This window comes from Microcaecilia unicolor, chromosome 5 (assembly GCF_901765095.1).
Source record: "Microcaecilia unicolor chromosome 5, aMicUni1.1, whole genome shotgun sequence".
In the NCBI taxonomy this organism is placed as follows: domain Eukaryota; kingdom Metazoa; phylum Chordata; class Amphibia; order Gymnophiona; family Siphonopidae; genus Microcaecilia; species Microcaecilia unicolor.
Window position 1 is genome coordinate 228494710 of NC_044035.1, and position 16458 is coordinate 228511167.

General features: G+C 48.6%; 1 protein-coding gene across 1 annotated transcript in view; it reads left to right on the top strand.

Moving 5' to 3' along the window:
• The window catches only part of HMGN1 (high mobility group nucleosome binding domain 1), an 85623-nt gene that overhangs the window by 33866 nt on the left and 35299 nt on the right, over positions 1-16458 (top strand). The window contains exon 5 of the mRNA XM_030203837.1: positions 5547-5675. Coding sequence (XP_030059697.1) covers positions 5547-5675 — 129 coding nt within the window. The remainder of the gene's footprint in view (positions 1-5546; positions 5676-16458) is intronic.

The window sequence follows — 16458 nt, forward strand, 5'->3', positions numbered from 1 at the left end:
AACTGGCCATCTTTCTTCCGGCTTTGGAGTCTGGCTTGGCCTTCCTTGCAGGTCTTATGATCTCTTGGGGGCTTTGGCTAAGGGTTATTTCCCTTTCGGTCACTGCATGCTGATGACTTTGGTTGCAGCATTGGGCTGCAGTCGCGGCTGGTAAGGCTCCCTTTCAGGGGAAACCTGCGTTTCGGGGTGGACCTGGACAAGATTGTGAAGGATCTGGGTGACTCCAAAGGCCAGCGCCTCCCAGAGGACAAGCCTAATTCAGTTTGGCTGACAGGGCCTAGGCCCAAATTTAGAGACACCCGGTGTTACTGCCCAGTTCGCGGAGCATCCTTGCAGAGGACCCGCTTTGCTCAGAGGCCTCAGCCCTTTCGTAGTGACCGGTGGGCCCCGCTCACAAGATCAAGAAACCAACCCATGGCCAGATCCTCCCAATGATGGGGCCCTTTTCCATCTCCTGCTGGTCATCGGGGGTGGACTGTTCCTCTTCCTGGCAGAGTGGACCAGGGTAACATCTGACTAATGAGTCTTGGAGGTATCTGAGATAGCTACAAATAGGAATTTGCTTGGCCTCTAGCAGACTCTTCTGGAGTCTCCTTGCAAATGCCCTGCAAGTACAGGCGGTTTGGCAAACCCTGTTCAACTTACAGTGCCTGGGGCCAGCACAGTTGGTGCCCCTGCAGAAGTAGGTTTGTCATTTATTTTGTGGTTCCAAAGAAAGGCGGTTCTTGGAGGCTGGTACTGGATCTCAAATACGTCAACCGGTCTTTACGGATCAGCCATTTCCGCATGGAGACCCTGCGCTCTTATTGCTGTGGTACAACCATGGGATTCTTGACGTCCCTCGATCTCAAGGAGGCTTCTTTGCACCTTCTGATTTGACCTTCCCACCGGCGCTTTCTTCGGTTCGCGGTCCTCGGTTGTCATTTTCAGTTCAAAGCTATGTCCTTAGGCCTAGCTACAGCGCCTCGAACCTTTTCTAAGGTCCTAGTGATGGTTGCGGCCTTTTTCAGGAAAGAACAAATTCAGGTTTATCCCTACTTAGACGACTGGCTCATGCAGGTGTCATCTTACGAGGAGAGCCATCGTGCAGCTCACAGAGTGATTGTTCTGCTGCAGGCTCTTGGTTCGGTGATTATCTTCCCAAAGTGCAACCTGCAGCCCTCACAGACCTTGGAGTACTTAGGGGTATGCTTCAACACCCAGAGGGGGACAGTTTCTCTTCCTTCTCAGGCACTGCGGTTACAGAATCGGTTGCGAGGTCTGTTCCAAATTCCAGCCCCACGAGCGTGGGATTATGTGCAAGTGCTGGGATCCATGGTGTCCACCTTTTGAGGTTGTAACATGAGCCAGATGTCAGATGCACTTGCTCAGTCGTTGGTCTCCTTTCACGAAGGATTTTACGATCCGGGTGCCATGGTCGTTCGTCTCCAAGCGGACATGCACTGTGGTTGATCCAGGGGAATCTTTCTTGAGGGGCGTTCCCCTGGCACCTGATGGCCCAGGGTACTTGGTTCCCGATGGAGGTGTCTTGGTCCATCAACCGTCTGGAATTTCAGGCGATTTGCCTGGCTCTCTGGGACTGTCTGGTCCTTTTATGCAGTTGCCCCGTTCGAGTTCTCTCAGACAATGCGACTGCGATAGCGTACATGAACCGGCAGGGGGGCACAAGGAGTGCTCCCCTAGCGCGTGATGCGGCCCTGCTCTGCCTGTGGGCGGAGAACCATCTCTCCTGCTTGATAGCAGCGCACATCGCAGGGTCGCAGAATTTCTCAGTCGCCACAATCTTGATCCGGGGAAGTGGGAGCTCTGTCCTCTAGCCTTCAGTCAGATAACGGCTCGTTGGGGGCTCCCAGGCACAATGCCAAAGTGCCCCGCTTTTTCAGCAGGGGTTGGGAGCTGGGCTCGGAGGGAATCAATGCCGTCCTTCAGCCTTGGCCCCGGGGCCTTCCCTATGCCTTTTCCCCCATGGTGAGCAGGTTGCTAGCTTGCATCGCCAGAAACCCAGGTTGAGTGATTCTGGTGGCCCCGGCTTGGCCGAGATGGCCTTCATATGCAGATCTAATCCGGCTTCTGTTCAATCACTCCTTCCTTCTGACAGCGGCAGGCGGGCTTCTGCTCCAAGGTCCAGTTGTGATGGAGGATCCATCCCCCTTTGGTCTTACGGTCTGACCTTGAAAGGACGCGGTTGAGAAGAAAGGGGTATCCGGATGTGGTTATTGCCACGATGCTTCAAGCTTGGAAACGCTCAACCTCTGTGGCTTACACTAGGGTGTGGTGCATATTTGAGCGGGTTTTTCAGCAACTTCAGTGTCTGCTATTTTCACTTTCCTACAAGAGGGCTTGCAGAAGTCTCTCTTTAAGTTTGTTAAAAGTACAGGTGGCTGCCTTGGCCTACTTTAGAGGTCGTCTTCAAGGGGTGTCCATCACCGACCATCCTGATGTAGTTTGGTTCTTGAGGGGCTTGAACTGTTTATGCCCACCTCATGCTCCATTAGTGCCAGCCTGGAATCTAAACCTGGTCCTCAAAGCTCTGCAGCATCCTCCCTTTGAACCTTTGTCGGGGATTACTTTAAAGGATCTCACGTGGACAGTGGTTTTCCTGGTAGCAATCACTTCGACTAGGAGAATTTCAGAGTTACCGGCCCTTTCTTGCAGAGACCCCTTTTTTGCAGTTCACGGAGGCGGGGTTGTCTATTAGAACAGTTCTTTTGTTCTTGCCCAAAGTGATTTCTCACTTCCATATGAGTCAGTTGCTGCATTTGCTGGCCTTTCACCAGGAGGATTGCCCTGAGCACCTCCGGGTGCTTTGCTGCTTGGATGTGAAATGGGTTCTTCTGAGGTATTTGGAGGTGACGAATGAGTTTCACCTTTCAGATCATGGTGCTGTTTGGGGGTCGCAAAAGGATGATATGGCCTCCAAGGCCACCATAGCCCATTAGTTGCAGGAGGCCATAAATTCGGCATATGTGGCCTTGGGCAGACCGGCAGCATCGCAGGTCCGGGCGCATTCTACATGGACTAAAGCTGCTTCTTATTCAAAGATATCTGCAGGGCTGCTACATGGGAGTCAACCCATACCTTCACTCGTCATTATTGTGTGGATGTGGTGGCCCAGCAGGATGCGGTGTTCGCATCAGTGATTTCTGCTGGGTTGGGGTTGTCCCGCCCTACTTGAGGACTGCTTTGGTACATCCCACAAGTCTCTGGATTGATCTGTGGGATACTGTGGAAGGAAAAATTAGTTCTCACCTGATAATTTTCTTTCCATTAGTCCCAACAGATCAATCCAGAGGCCCACCCTGGCTTTATCTGGTGCAGAAGTTCAGTTTTGTTTTTGTCAAGTTTCGACTCTTGAGAATGTTTCCTTTGTGTGATTCAGTTAAAAAAAAAAAAAAAAAAAAAAGTAAGGCAAATGAGTTTTTGTATCTTAGGAGAGTTTTATCTTATTGAAGTTTTTCCACTGCTTTGGTACCGTTCATACTGAGGTTGAGATGGCTGCACAGGACCACATATTGCAAACCTTGGAGGTACTATCTCCATCTGCTGGTAGAGGGACATAACCCACAAGTCTCTGGATTGATCTGTTGAGACTAATGGAAAGAAAATTATCAGGTGAGAACTAATTTTTCGTTACATTGGGTAGCAAAATTCCTATGAAAAAAATAAACTGCCGTACTAAAGGATAATGCATCTTTGTTGGTCTCTGAGTAGTTCAAATGATTGAAAACCATGGAGTGCTGACAAAACAGCTGTTCTGGTGTAGGTTTATTAATGCATATTAGGAGTAGATAAGAGAGCAGTGATAAACCGGGGGGGGGGGGGGGGGGGGGGGGGGGGACAGTAGAGGCCTGAGGGTATATGAAGGCTACGTAGGAGGTGGTTGAGACTTGAGGTGGGAGGAAGAAGGCTCCATCTTCCCTTAATGGACTTTCTAAAGATGCTATTCCAAGGGGGTTTTGTGCTTTCCCTGAGGGCTGTTTTTCAGTTGGTGTTGACAACCAGTCAGCTCTACTTTTTTTGTTGTGTTTTTGGGGGGTTTTTTTTCGTTACATTTGTACCCCGTGCTTTCCCACTCATGGCAGGCTCAATGCGGCTTACATATACAGGTACTTATTTGTACCAGGGGCAATGGAGTGTTAAGTGACTTGCCCAGAGTCACAAGGAGCTGCCTGTGCCTGAAGTGGGAATCGAACTCAGTTCCCCAGGACCAGAGTCCACCACCCTAACCACTGGGCCACTCCTCCACTCTTGAGTGCATGAATGGTATGGTATGTACTCTATATGTTCTTTATAGGTATTTGACTTTAATCATTCCCTTTACTATGTGTACAAAACCTTGCAGTAGTTCCTAAAGCTGGTGTTCTATCAGACAGGTGTGCAATTGATCAGTGAAATATAGCTGGTATGGGATAATTAGGATACTTCTTATTTATAAATTTTTAAAAAATGCAAATTAAGATTCAAGTATGCAAAACATTCACATCATTTAGGCCCCCCACCTTCTTTCCAAACACCCTCTCCACCCACAATATATCATGTATTCTTGTCCAGCATCAGAAGGACTGGTTTCTTATGATTTGGTCACCTTAGCCAACTGCCCCCCCCTCCCCCCATCACACAGCTTGCCAGAGATCACTTATTACTACCTGTTGATATCTGAACCTCCCATTTTATTAAGAAATAAGCTCTGTCCCACTAGTCAGTTTGTATATATGAGTCTCAAATACACAAATCTTTGTACATTCAGGCATAAGGTTTGCCTGCTGAACTTCCAAGATAGCAAATTCAGTTGTTTTCTTCATTTCCAAAAGGTTGGTGGCTCAGAAGATGTTCATGATGGTAAAATACATTTCCTAGCTACCTAGCACATTTTACAGAAGCGTAAATCTTTTCCCCTTGCTCATTTCTGTTCGCTGTATCCGATTAGATGTGTGGCCTTGAAATGTTAAGCAATAGAATTGAAATAATGTCCTATACTGAGCTATAACTGCCCAAAGGTGTTACCTTCGGACATACCCAGAATAAATGATATGGTGTAGTCTCATCCCTTTGACATTTCACACAAATTGAGGAGCCTATTTTTACTGAGTTGTACACTTGCCTTTGGGTGACATATACCCTATGAATGACTCAAGTTATGTTCTCGAATGTCTGCCCTGTGGATTGTGGCAGGCCCTTAGTATTGCTAATTAGGATACCTGTTGATTAGTTGTGATTTCATGCTTCTTACCTCCCGGCCTTACTGACTACAGGAACAAGGTTTGGGAATTGATCTTGAGTCTTTCACAGGGTTGTATCCAGATATAGCAGTATTTCAAGTCTTTTAAATAAATATTGCTTCTACTCGAGGCCAGCTCTTTCGTCAACATATATAGTTGGGCTGCCTTTATTGTGGATGGAAGTGGGTAGAGAAGTAACCGTGGTTCACCAAAAGTTAACTAGCTCTATTTTAAATTTTTAAAAATTAGTTTTCAACATGGTTTTGCTGATTTTCTTTCTGTTGGTTTCTGTTATCGCACTGCAGTGATAGTGGTCTTCCATTGCAGGAAAAAAGTGAAGATAAAAAGGTTCAGCCCAAAGGAAAGAAGAGGACAAAAGGCAAACAGACTGAAGAGGCCAATAAAGACACTAAGGAAGATTTACCATTGGAAAATGGGGAAACTAAAAGTGATGAGGTCAGTATGGGTTTTCCTTTCTTCCTTCATATTGCAGTTCTGGTACTGTAACTTTTTCCACATGGAAAGTAACATCGTATATAATATGTCCGAGTATAAGACAAGTTAAGTTTCCCTGGAAAAAGGGGTGGGGGCGTGGACTGTCAACTTGAGTATAAGCGGTATACTGGTAGTCTTTCCTCTCCTATAGTGTCCTGCATTTTTGTCTCTTTCTCCTCACCTCCCCTCCCCCCCCCCCCCCCCCCCCCTTGGCGTGCATCATTTTTTTTTGTTCTCCCTGTCCACAGTGACTACCACTTCTCACCCTCTCCAACCCCCTCTGCAGTTTCTGCCTCTTCTCTCACTCTCCTACACTGTCATTTTACTGCTCCCTCCTAGCTGCTGCAGGTAACGCCACTGACAAAAGCAAGCTAGTCTGGTATGGGACCTTGGGTATCTCCCCCAGTCAGGAGGCCTTAAGCATATGCAGATGCTCAAGGCCCCACACCAGCCTAGTTTGCTTTCTTTTCTGTGACATGTGGTGGTTGCAGCAGCCAAAAAGGAGCCGTAAAATACCGATCACAGGGCAGGGGAGAGGACCAGAGAAGTTGTGGTCACTGTGAGAAGGTGGGGAAAGGAGAGGGAGAGGGAGTGGTCACCACTGGGGGGAGTGGGTTAGAGGAGGGGTTTCAGTCACCGCAGGGGAGGGAGAAAGCATAGAAAATGATGCTACTATAAGCCGAGACCTTAGTTTGTTTCCTAAAAATCTCTGTTTCACTGAGAAAAAGATGATATATAACCTTTACTACTTCTAGTGTGGTTCTAGTTTAGAGGCATATACAATCTAAATTTTACCTAAGGTCAGGGGTAGAGGTGAACATCAAATGAGAGCAAATACGTGCGAGAGCCACTTTTAAAGACTGGTATGCTGAAACCAGGTATGTTTGCGAAGCTGTATTTTGTCTAGAAAAAACCCAGATAGGAAACAAAACCTAGTACAAAAAAAATGTGAAAAGATTCCTAAAAATGGAATAACTCAGTCCTCAAATATTTTCTTACAAAACCACCATGGTAATCCACCCTTTGGTAGCGAGAGGAGTAATAAGGAATATAGCCTCAATAAGAGACAGTCCTCAAATATTTTCTTACAGGACCATTGTGGTAATCTGCTCTAGGTAGTGAGAGTAATAACAAGGAATATAGCCTGAATAACAGATAATCATCTGAGCTCGCACATCATCATTGGATTCTCACAATATGTGATATGTGTAAAAGTGTGTATGTGAATCAAATCTAGTCAATATTGCATCAAATATGGAGCATAAATTCTTGGCAAACTCTAGGGCCTTATCTTCTAGAGTTGTGATTCTTAAGGACTAAATTGGCACCTTATTTGCTCAATATTTGATGTTTTTTCTAATTTGATTCACAAATATACATTTTACACATATATCACCTATTATGAGAGTCTGATGATGATGAGCTCGAATTATTCTCTTAAGGGCTGATGATCAAAGGTAAATGCAGGAGCTAGAGGCCACTAGTGCCCACACTCAAGCACAGGATGAAGAAAGGGTCCTGGTGCAACAAACAAGTTTGCTGGAAGGAGGAGGGAGTGCTACCTCTTCTTCCTCCTGAAGGCCTGGTGGGGGGGGGGGGGGCGGTAGGATTGCCATTGGGCCACCAGGGTCATCTTTTGGTGTTAGATGGGGAGAAGGCCACTGGGCCACCAGAGAAACTTGTTAGGGGGGCTGGAGGTACAGTGGATCACCAGTCCCTTGCATGGGGGGAGGGGACACCACCTGTTTGACATATCTGGACCTGTCACTTGTACAGGAGGATTGTGCCTTAGGAGCATGCATGCCTAGGCACAATCCTCCCACAAAGTCTCCTGATGTATCAAAACTAATAGTGCGCATAAACTTGCATGCTATTTAGTTTTGATCATGAGGACTTTTTTTTTTAATTTCAACAATTTTATTTATACTTTACACGTTATACAAGATTCACTTGCAAGTTGTAATATAGAGAGATTAAATAAATAGGAGAAATTAAATATCTCTTCCTTAGAACAAAAAAGGGAAAGGTGTAGGGGGAGCGTGTTTAAAGGTAAGCAGAACTAAATAGGAAAAACAATATATGTCCAGAAATTGGCCTGACCGTGTTCTCTCCAATTATCTTGATCTCAGTTTTCTCAGACCTTGGGTCCACTGGGTACTCTTTTTAATTCCAGAAACGATCGAAGTTGTTCTGGTTCCCGAAAGACATACTTATTATCCAAATATCTTATTATACATTTACACGGATAGGCTAGAAGAAATTTTGCTCCTATCAACCTTGTGTCTTCTCTGAGCGCTAAAAATTTCCGCCTTCTATCCTGTGTGGATTTTGTTACACCTGGATAGATCCAAATTCTGTGACCACAAAAAGTTTTTAAAGAATTCTTGAAATACATCTTTAACACGGAATTTAAATCCTGTTCAAATACGAATGAAACTATTAAAGTACGTCTTAAAGTTATTTCACTCAGTGATTCCTCTAATAGAGCTGAAATATCTTGTAATCCGTGTTCAGTTTCATGATTTTGTTTCACATTCCCAGGGCCATCTTGCTCTGCTCGGCTTCGATTAGATATTGGTAGATAATAAGTTTTATTTAAAGGGGAAATAGCTTCGGGAGGAAATTGCAGAATCTCCAGCAAATATTTCTTGAAAAAATCCGTTGAGTTTATGCCCGTGGCCATCGGGAAATTTAAAATCCTTAAATTCAAACGTCAATTACAATTCTCAATCTGTTCCAATTTACGGCGTATCGACTGTCTTTTCTTTCTTCATGTACGACTGGTAGTGCTATAGAAATGATTTATAGTAGTAGTAGTAGTCACATCAGTTATAATAGTATTAGAAACAGATTTTAAAGTTTTTACCTCCGATTGTAGTTGTGTAACTTGGTGCGTTGTTTCTTGTTTAATTTCTTCAATCGATAATGTTAGTGTCAACTTTATTGACCAAATGAGTTGTTTCTTGAACTGAAGTGGTAACCATTGTTGTTAACCGTTGTAGAGCTCCCCAGATGGATTCCAAGGTTATCACCACGGGAGCATTAGTTGCTTCCATTTTCTTTCCCTCCGTGACCAGGGGAGAGGCACTGCCAACGAAAGTTCGGTTAACATCGACTTCCGACGCCACTGTGCTTCCTGCCTCATCCCTAGAGAACGCGTGACATGGTGGAGGGTTAAGATCCGGAGGTGACAAATGATGTTTTATTTCCCAGAAGGGCCGATTCTCCTTCCTCGGTTCCTTCAGCGGGAGTCTCCGCTCCAATAAGAGAATAAGCTGTTGTATAACGGTCTAGCGTCTGTTGGACTGGGGACGAGGTCCTGTCCGATGGCAGTCGGGCTTTCACCGTCCCTTTTCTTTTAGTGTGCGGCACTGTCTGGAAGAAATCAGTAAAGGTAACACCAACAAACAAACTCTGACTGTTAACAAACATGCATGGCCGCCATCTTGACACGCCCCCGATCATGAGGACTTTAGTCCTCCGTTCTGTTCCTGTGCTAATTTTTCCAGTGGATCAGTGCAAGTGATTTGATCTGGGCCTTATTGAGGTTATATCCTATATAATAAAACGCACCTCCAACATTCTGAAGCTGACTGCATGGCTGAGGCATTCCTGCTCTCTATATACATCTCCTGAATTGACATCACGTACTTCCGGGTTTGTCACAAGCAGAAGTGACCAACCACATGAGGTTTCTCGGCTTCAGAATGTTGGAGGTGCATTCTATTAAATAGGATTGGTCAGTTCCTTGAAGCACAGCCAGAGCTCAGTGTCCTGCACAGTAACGTTCAGACACCAGAGAAAGGGAGGGAGGGGGGGCCTGACACCAGAGAGGGGGGGGAGGTATCTCTGTCACACACACACACACACTCTCTCACTCTCACACGCTGTCTCACACTGTATCACATTCACTCTCTATGTGTCACACAGTCACTCACACACTCTCTTGGTCTCATACACTCAGTCTCACAGAGAGTCTGTGTCTCACGCACTCTCGCACACACTGTATCTGTGTGAAACACACTCACAGACACACTCACACCAAGACTCACTCACTCTCACACACACACACTCGCACATTCACTCTCTCTCTCACACTAAGTCACTCTCACATACACACTCCGAGGAAACCCTTGCTAGCGCCCGTTTCATTTGTGTCAGAAATGGGCCTTTTTTACTAGTTCGTTTATATTTGGAAAAAAACATTTTGTAGTTTGTAAAATTACAATAAAATATGAGCCAAAATTGTTCATTAAACAATTCAAGTACATGGATAATAACCATAAACTATGATCTATAAGCATAACTAAATTTAACTATCTTGCATTGTCAACACATTATCTTTACTGCTGTTAGCTAGAATGATCCACTTAACACCTGCATTTACATTTTGTAAAAAGCTTTTTTAGATAAATATCTTCATACTAGGAAAAAGGCCCGTTTCTGAAACCAATGAAACGGGCGCTAGCAAGGTATTGGCTTCCTGCAATTAGTTTTGAAAGGGATTGTTAGGAGAAACGCGTTGTCATGCTAATAATAATTGACGTTGTATTATGTGTAATATGTTTTTTGTTGTTGTTCTGTATTTTTTCTTTGTGTTGGTTCTGTGTGTGGGTGTGAGTGAGAGATGCTGATTCTGCATGTTAGAGCTTGTGTATTTATTGGGGGGGGGAGTGTGTGGGTATGAGTGAGAGAGGGAGATCTTGATTCACCATGGCAGAGTTTGTGTATGATGATGTGGTGGGGGTGGGGGAGTGTGTGTGAGTGAGAGACAGAGATCTTGATTTTCCATTTTAGAATTTGTATTAAGGGGGGTGGGAAGGGAGGGTGTGAGTGAGAGAGAGATGGTGTTTCTCCGTGGCACACTGTGTGTATGATGTTGGGGAGGGGGGAGTGGAAGGAATGTTTGTGTGAATAGAAAGATGGTGATTGTCACTTGGAGAGTGTGTGTATGATGTGGGGAGGGTGGCAGAGTTTGTGTATTATGTTGGGGGGGGGGGGGTGGAGAGGGTAGCAGTGTCTATGTGTGAGACTGTTTGGAGGGGGGACAATTGCCTTCCCCTATACTTCCCTTTCCTTTGCCCCGTACCGGAAGGTGGGGGGGGGGCCTTGGTTATTGATTTGGTTGGGAGTGTGTGAATTGCATGACCAATCTGTTGTCATTCTTGGGGGGTGGTGGTAGCGGTGTTCTGCATCAGTGTTTGGGGGGGGGGAGAGCTGTGGGTGTGTGTGTCAGAGACAGATAAGTTGAATGTCCTTGGTAGAGTGTGTGTATTAATGGAGGTGGGTGTGTGTGTGTGTGTGAGAGAGAGATGCTGTCCATGGCAGAGTGTGTGTTCTTTTGGGGGGGGGGGTGGAGTTTGGTTGTGTCTGTGGGTGTGAGTGAGAGATGGTGATGTATTTAGTGAGGGGGGGGGGCGGCAGTGTGTGGATGTGAGTGAGAGACAGAACAACACCAATATAGTTGCCACTATACCCCCTTCGCCGCTGTTCAGTACCGGCAGTAGCCAGGGAAAACCCATCAAGCCACAGAACATAACCCCTCGTCTGTGATCGCACATACCCACAGCACCTACATCTGCACGAATGTTCTTCTCGTTCCAGCGATGCTGCTGTGCTGCACACAAAATGACCCCTTCTGCTGACGCTCCTCCCTTCGCATACACTTGTCTGATAGGTCCCTCATGCGCCTGACGTCGCGTACCGTTGCCTGGGAACTGTTCAGCGATTCCTTCACTATCGGTGTTCCGCCCTTGACGTTATCATGTTTTGACACGAGGGCGGGGCCTACACCATTACGAACCCACGAACCGTTCAGTGAAGCCATGGAGTCAGCTTCAGAACGTTGGAGGTGCTTTTTATTATAGTAGATTTTCTATATGACAAGACCGAGTTGGTGAAAGATTAGAGTTATCTTTCCAATGGTGTATTATCAGATTTAAAGCGATGGAAATGAGAAAATCAAACAGAAGCATTTCCCTCAGATAAAGGTTTGGATAAGGATAGAGATTTCCAGATGTTTGTAGGATAAAGAGGCTGTAAAATCCATACTTTCTGATGTTTTGGACCAAATCTCTAACAAGAATGAATAAACACTGGTACCTCAAAAATTGTTTGTGTCCCTTTTTTGTTTAGAACAGGAACCAGCATAAATCATTGTTCCATATCATCAAGCTGATCAATCCATAGACTGGTGGGTTGTGTCCATCTACCAGCAGGTGGAGATAGAGAGCAAACTTTTGCCTCCCTATATGTGGTCATGTGCTGCCGGAAACTCCCCAGTATGTTCTCTATCTCAGCAGGTGGTGGTCACACACAGCAGCAGCTCTGGCTAGGCCTCCAAGCCTAATCCTTAGGTTTTGTTGAGGCCTGGGGTTGAGGGCTCTTTTGAGCAAGTGCAAACCTGGTGGTGCCAGGTCCCTCCTTTTCTCCCCCCTCCCGCTGGCTCCGTTTAAAAAAAAAAAAAAAATTTTAAACGTCCTTAAAGGCGTTTATTTCGACGTTTATTTAAACGTTCATTGCAGCTACTCACTGGGACACCAGTTCGTTACAGCTCGGAGCGGCAAGCAGGTAATTTTTACCTTTTTATAGCGGGCAGGGGGTTCCCCGATTCTTCTCCTCGTGGCATATGGCGTCGGAGGGCGAGGGCGCAAAGGGTCGCTCCCCGGATCGCTTGAGCGCTTCTAGAGGGGATGCGGGGGTCTTACAGCCTGATTCGCCCTTGTTGGGTGACAGTTTCGTGACCGATGAATGTCCCGGTCCTTCCTCCGGCGTGGCGGTTTTTCCCGCCATAAACGCCCATCCCCCGCTCCTCGCCTCCGCCATCTTGGCCGGCCACGCGGCTCGGACGGCTTCTTCGGGGCCGCCCTTGAGGTTGGAGACATTAATGCCATGAACGCCCTTAATTTGGGCGAGGGCACAAAGCGGCTAAAGTAAGCGCCGCTCTTCCTGCGCGGCTCCTTCGCGGAGTGTCGCGCCGGACGCCATTTTGGATGCGCAGCATGTTTCTCTCCCGCTCTTGCGAGCGCCGGTTGAGGGTGCGTCTAGGGCTGTTGCCCAGGCTGCGGAAGTGCACAGTCTGGGGGGTTTCTCCCCCGAGTTTGTTTTGCTGCTGCATCAGGCTTTCCTCATGCACAACGCTGCCCCTGCTCCCTCTTCTGATAAAGAGGTTGAGGTTCCCAGAGGTAAACGCCCTCGGGTTGATTTCCAGGCCTTGGAGGACTGTGTCTCCTCCGATATAGATGAGGGCAGCGTGTCTGAGGTCTCCCAACGGTCCTTTGCGGATTCCTTGGAGGAGACGGATCCCCGCTCGGATGGAGCGGATGACCCCTCTGCAGCGCGTTTAGCCCAGAGGATTTGCCCAACCTGTTAGTGCAGGCCATGGGCATTTTGAAGATTTCCTCTCCGGAGGACGTCTCTCCCTCAGCCCCTGTTGGCTCTGCCATTATGCTGGGGACGAAGCGCCCGCCTAGAACCTTCCACGTGCATGATGCCATGCACACCTTAATTTCGGCTCAATGGGATGTCCCGAAAGCGAGCCTCAAGGTGGCTAGGGCTATGTCCCGCCTCTATCCTTTACCTGAAAGTGAACGTGAGGCCTATCTGTGGCCTACTGTGGATTCTTTAATCACTGCGGTGACTAAGAAAACGGCTTTGCCGGTGGAAGGTGGCACGGCCCTAAAGGACGCCCAAGACAGAAGATTGGAGGCGGCCTTAAGGTCGTCCTTTGAGGCAACTGCTTTAAGTTTGCAGGCCTCGGTTTGCGGTTCCTATGTGGCCAGGGCGTGCCTGACTATGGTGCAGCGGGCTTCCCCCTCGGATCATTCCTTGAGGGTTGATTGGCCGGCCCTGGAATCGGGCCTAGCCTATTTGGCAGACTTGCTGTATGATGTCTTGAGAGCCTCAGCTAAAGGCATTGCTCAGACAGTCTCTGCGCGGCGGTGGCTTTGGCTGAAACATTGGTCTGCTGACCACGCCTCTAAATCCCGCCTGGCTAGATTGCCTTTTAAAGGCAAGCTGCTCTTTGGGGGTCGAGCTGGACAAAATCGTGACCGATCTCGGCACGTCTAAGGGCAGAAGTTACCAGAGGTCAGGGCTCGGGCTAGTACTCGTCCCGGTACCTCCAGAGGACGGTTTCAGGAAGCCCGTCGGTACCGCCCGGGCAGGTCGGGCTCCTCTGCCCCCTCTTCCTTCAAGAGGTTTTTCTCCCCCAAGCAGCATTCATTTCGCAGAGACCGCCGTCCCGGAGGTGCTCCCTCCGGTCCTCCCCCAGGGTCTCGTACCCAGTGACGGGGCCTTGGTCCATGCCCCAGTGCAGATTGGAGGACGGCTGTCCTCGTTTCTGGGTGAGCGGACCACAGTAACTTCACAAGCTTGGGTGCTGGAAGTCATCAGAGACGGCTACAAGCTAGAGTTCTGCCGACCCTTAAGAGACGGGTTTGTACTCTCTCCCTGCAAGTCTCCGGTCAAAGCTGTGGCAGTGCAGCAGACCTTGGACAACCTGATCCGCCTGGGTGCGGTCGTTCCGGTGCCAAAAAATCAGATTGGCAAGGGACGTTACTCCATTTACTTTGTGGTACCAAAGAAAGGAGATTCTGTCCGGCCTATCCTCGACCTCAAAGGGGTCAATCGGGCCTTGAAAGTGGAGACTCTCCGCTCTGTTATAGCGGCAGTGAAGGCAGGAGAGTTCTTGGCTTCCTTGGGCATCTAGGAAGCGTACCTGCATATTCCCATCTGGCCTCCTCTCCAACGCTTTCTGCGTTTTACAGTCCTGAGACGACACTTCCAGTTCAGAGCCCTCCCTTTCGGGTTGGCTACTGCTCCGCGGACCTTTTCCAAAGTAATGGGGGTCATAGCGGCCTTCCTGCTAAAGGAAGAAGTACAAGTCCATCCTTATCTGGACGACTGGTTGATCCGAGCCCCCTCTTATGCAGAGTGCGGCAAGCTATGGACCGGGTAGTTGCTCTTTTGAGCTCCCTAGGATGGATCATCAACTGGAAGAAGAGCCAGCTGCGCCCGACTCAGTCCCTGGAGTATCTGGGAGTTCGATTCGACACCCAAGTGGGCAGAGTGTTCCTGCCAGACAATCGGATTGTCAAGCTTCAGGCTCAGGTGGACTAGTTCCTAGTAGCCTCTCCTATTCGGGCTTCGGACTACGTGCAGCTGTTGGGCTCTATGACGGCCACGATGGAAGTAGTGCCCTGAGCCAGGGCTCATATGAGACCACTACAGCTATCTCTGCTGTTGCGCTGGACTCCGATGTCGGAGGATTATGCTGTGCGCCTTCCCTTGGACCCAGCAGTGCGCAAGGCGCTGAGCTGGTGGACGCAGACAGTCAAGTTGTCTGCAGGAATGCCTCTGGTGACCCCGGAGTGGATTGTCGTCACGACAGACGCCTCTTTGATGGGCTGGGGAGCCCAATGCTTGGGAAGGACAGCGCAGGGGCTCTGGTCTCCTGCAGAGGCAAGTGGTCTATCAACCTCCTGGAACTCAGAGCCATTCGGTTGGTGTTTTTGGAGTTCATCCCGGTACTGGTGTTGAAGCCCGTACGGGTCCTGTCGGACAATGCCACGGCTGTGGCTTATATCAACCGCCAGGGAGGTACCAAGAGCGCCCCTCTAGCCAAGGAGGCTATGAGTCTATGCCAGTGGGCGGAAGCGAACCTGGAGCAGCTTTCAGCGGCCCACATTGCCGGAGTCATGAATGTCAAGGCGGACTTTCTCAGTCGCCATACCTTGGAGCCCGGAGAGTGGCAACTATCTGCTCAGGCGTTCTTGGACATCACGAAGCACTGGGGCCAGCCGAGCCTAGATCTGATGGCGTCATCGGCCAATTGCCAAGTGCCGCGCTTTTTCAGCAGAGGACGGGACCCTCGATCCCTGGGAGTAGATGCTCTTCTCCAACAGTGGCCGACACAAGAGCTTCTCTATGTGTTCCCGCCCTGGCCCATGTTGGGCAGGGTGCTAGACCGGGTGGCAAAGCATCCCGGCAGGGTAATCCTGGTGGGTCCGGATTGGCCCAGACGTCCCTGGTATGCGGACTTGATCAGGCTCTCAGTCGACGATCCTCTGCGGCTCTCAGTGGAGCAGGGCCTGTTACATCAGGGTCCCGTGGTGATGGAGGATCCCTCCCCCTTTGGTCTTACGGCCTGGCTATTGAGCGGCAGCGTCTGAGGAAGAAGGGCTTCTCAGACAAGGTCATTGCCACTATGCTAAGAGCGAGGAAGCGCTCTACTTCTACTGCTTACGCCAGGGTTTGGCGTATCTTTGCAGCGTGGTGTGAAGCAGGCTCACTTTCTCCCTTCACTGCTCCAATTTCTTCAGTGTTGGCGTTCCTGCAAGAAGGTCTGGAGAAAGGCCTGTCGCTCAGTTCCCTTAAAGTCCAGGTAGCGGCTCTGGCTTGCTTCAGGGGCCGCCTGAAGGGTGCTTCCCTGGCTTCGCAGCCAGATGTGGTGCGCTTTCTCAAGGGAGTTAATCACCTGCGCCCTCCTCTGCACTCAGTGGTGCCTGCGTGGAATCTCAACCTGGTGTTAAGAGCCTTGCAGAAGCCGCCTTTTGAACCCTTGTCGAGGGCATCTCTGAAAGACCTGACGTTGAAAGCAGTCTTTTTGGTGGCTATCACTTCAGCCAGAAGAGTTTCCGAGCTCCAGGCGCTCTCATGTCGAGAGCCTTTTCTGCAGTTCACTGAGCAGGAGTGACTATTCGCACAGTGCCTTCCTTCCTGCCCAAGATTGTTTCTCGCTTCC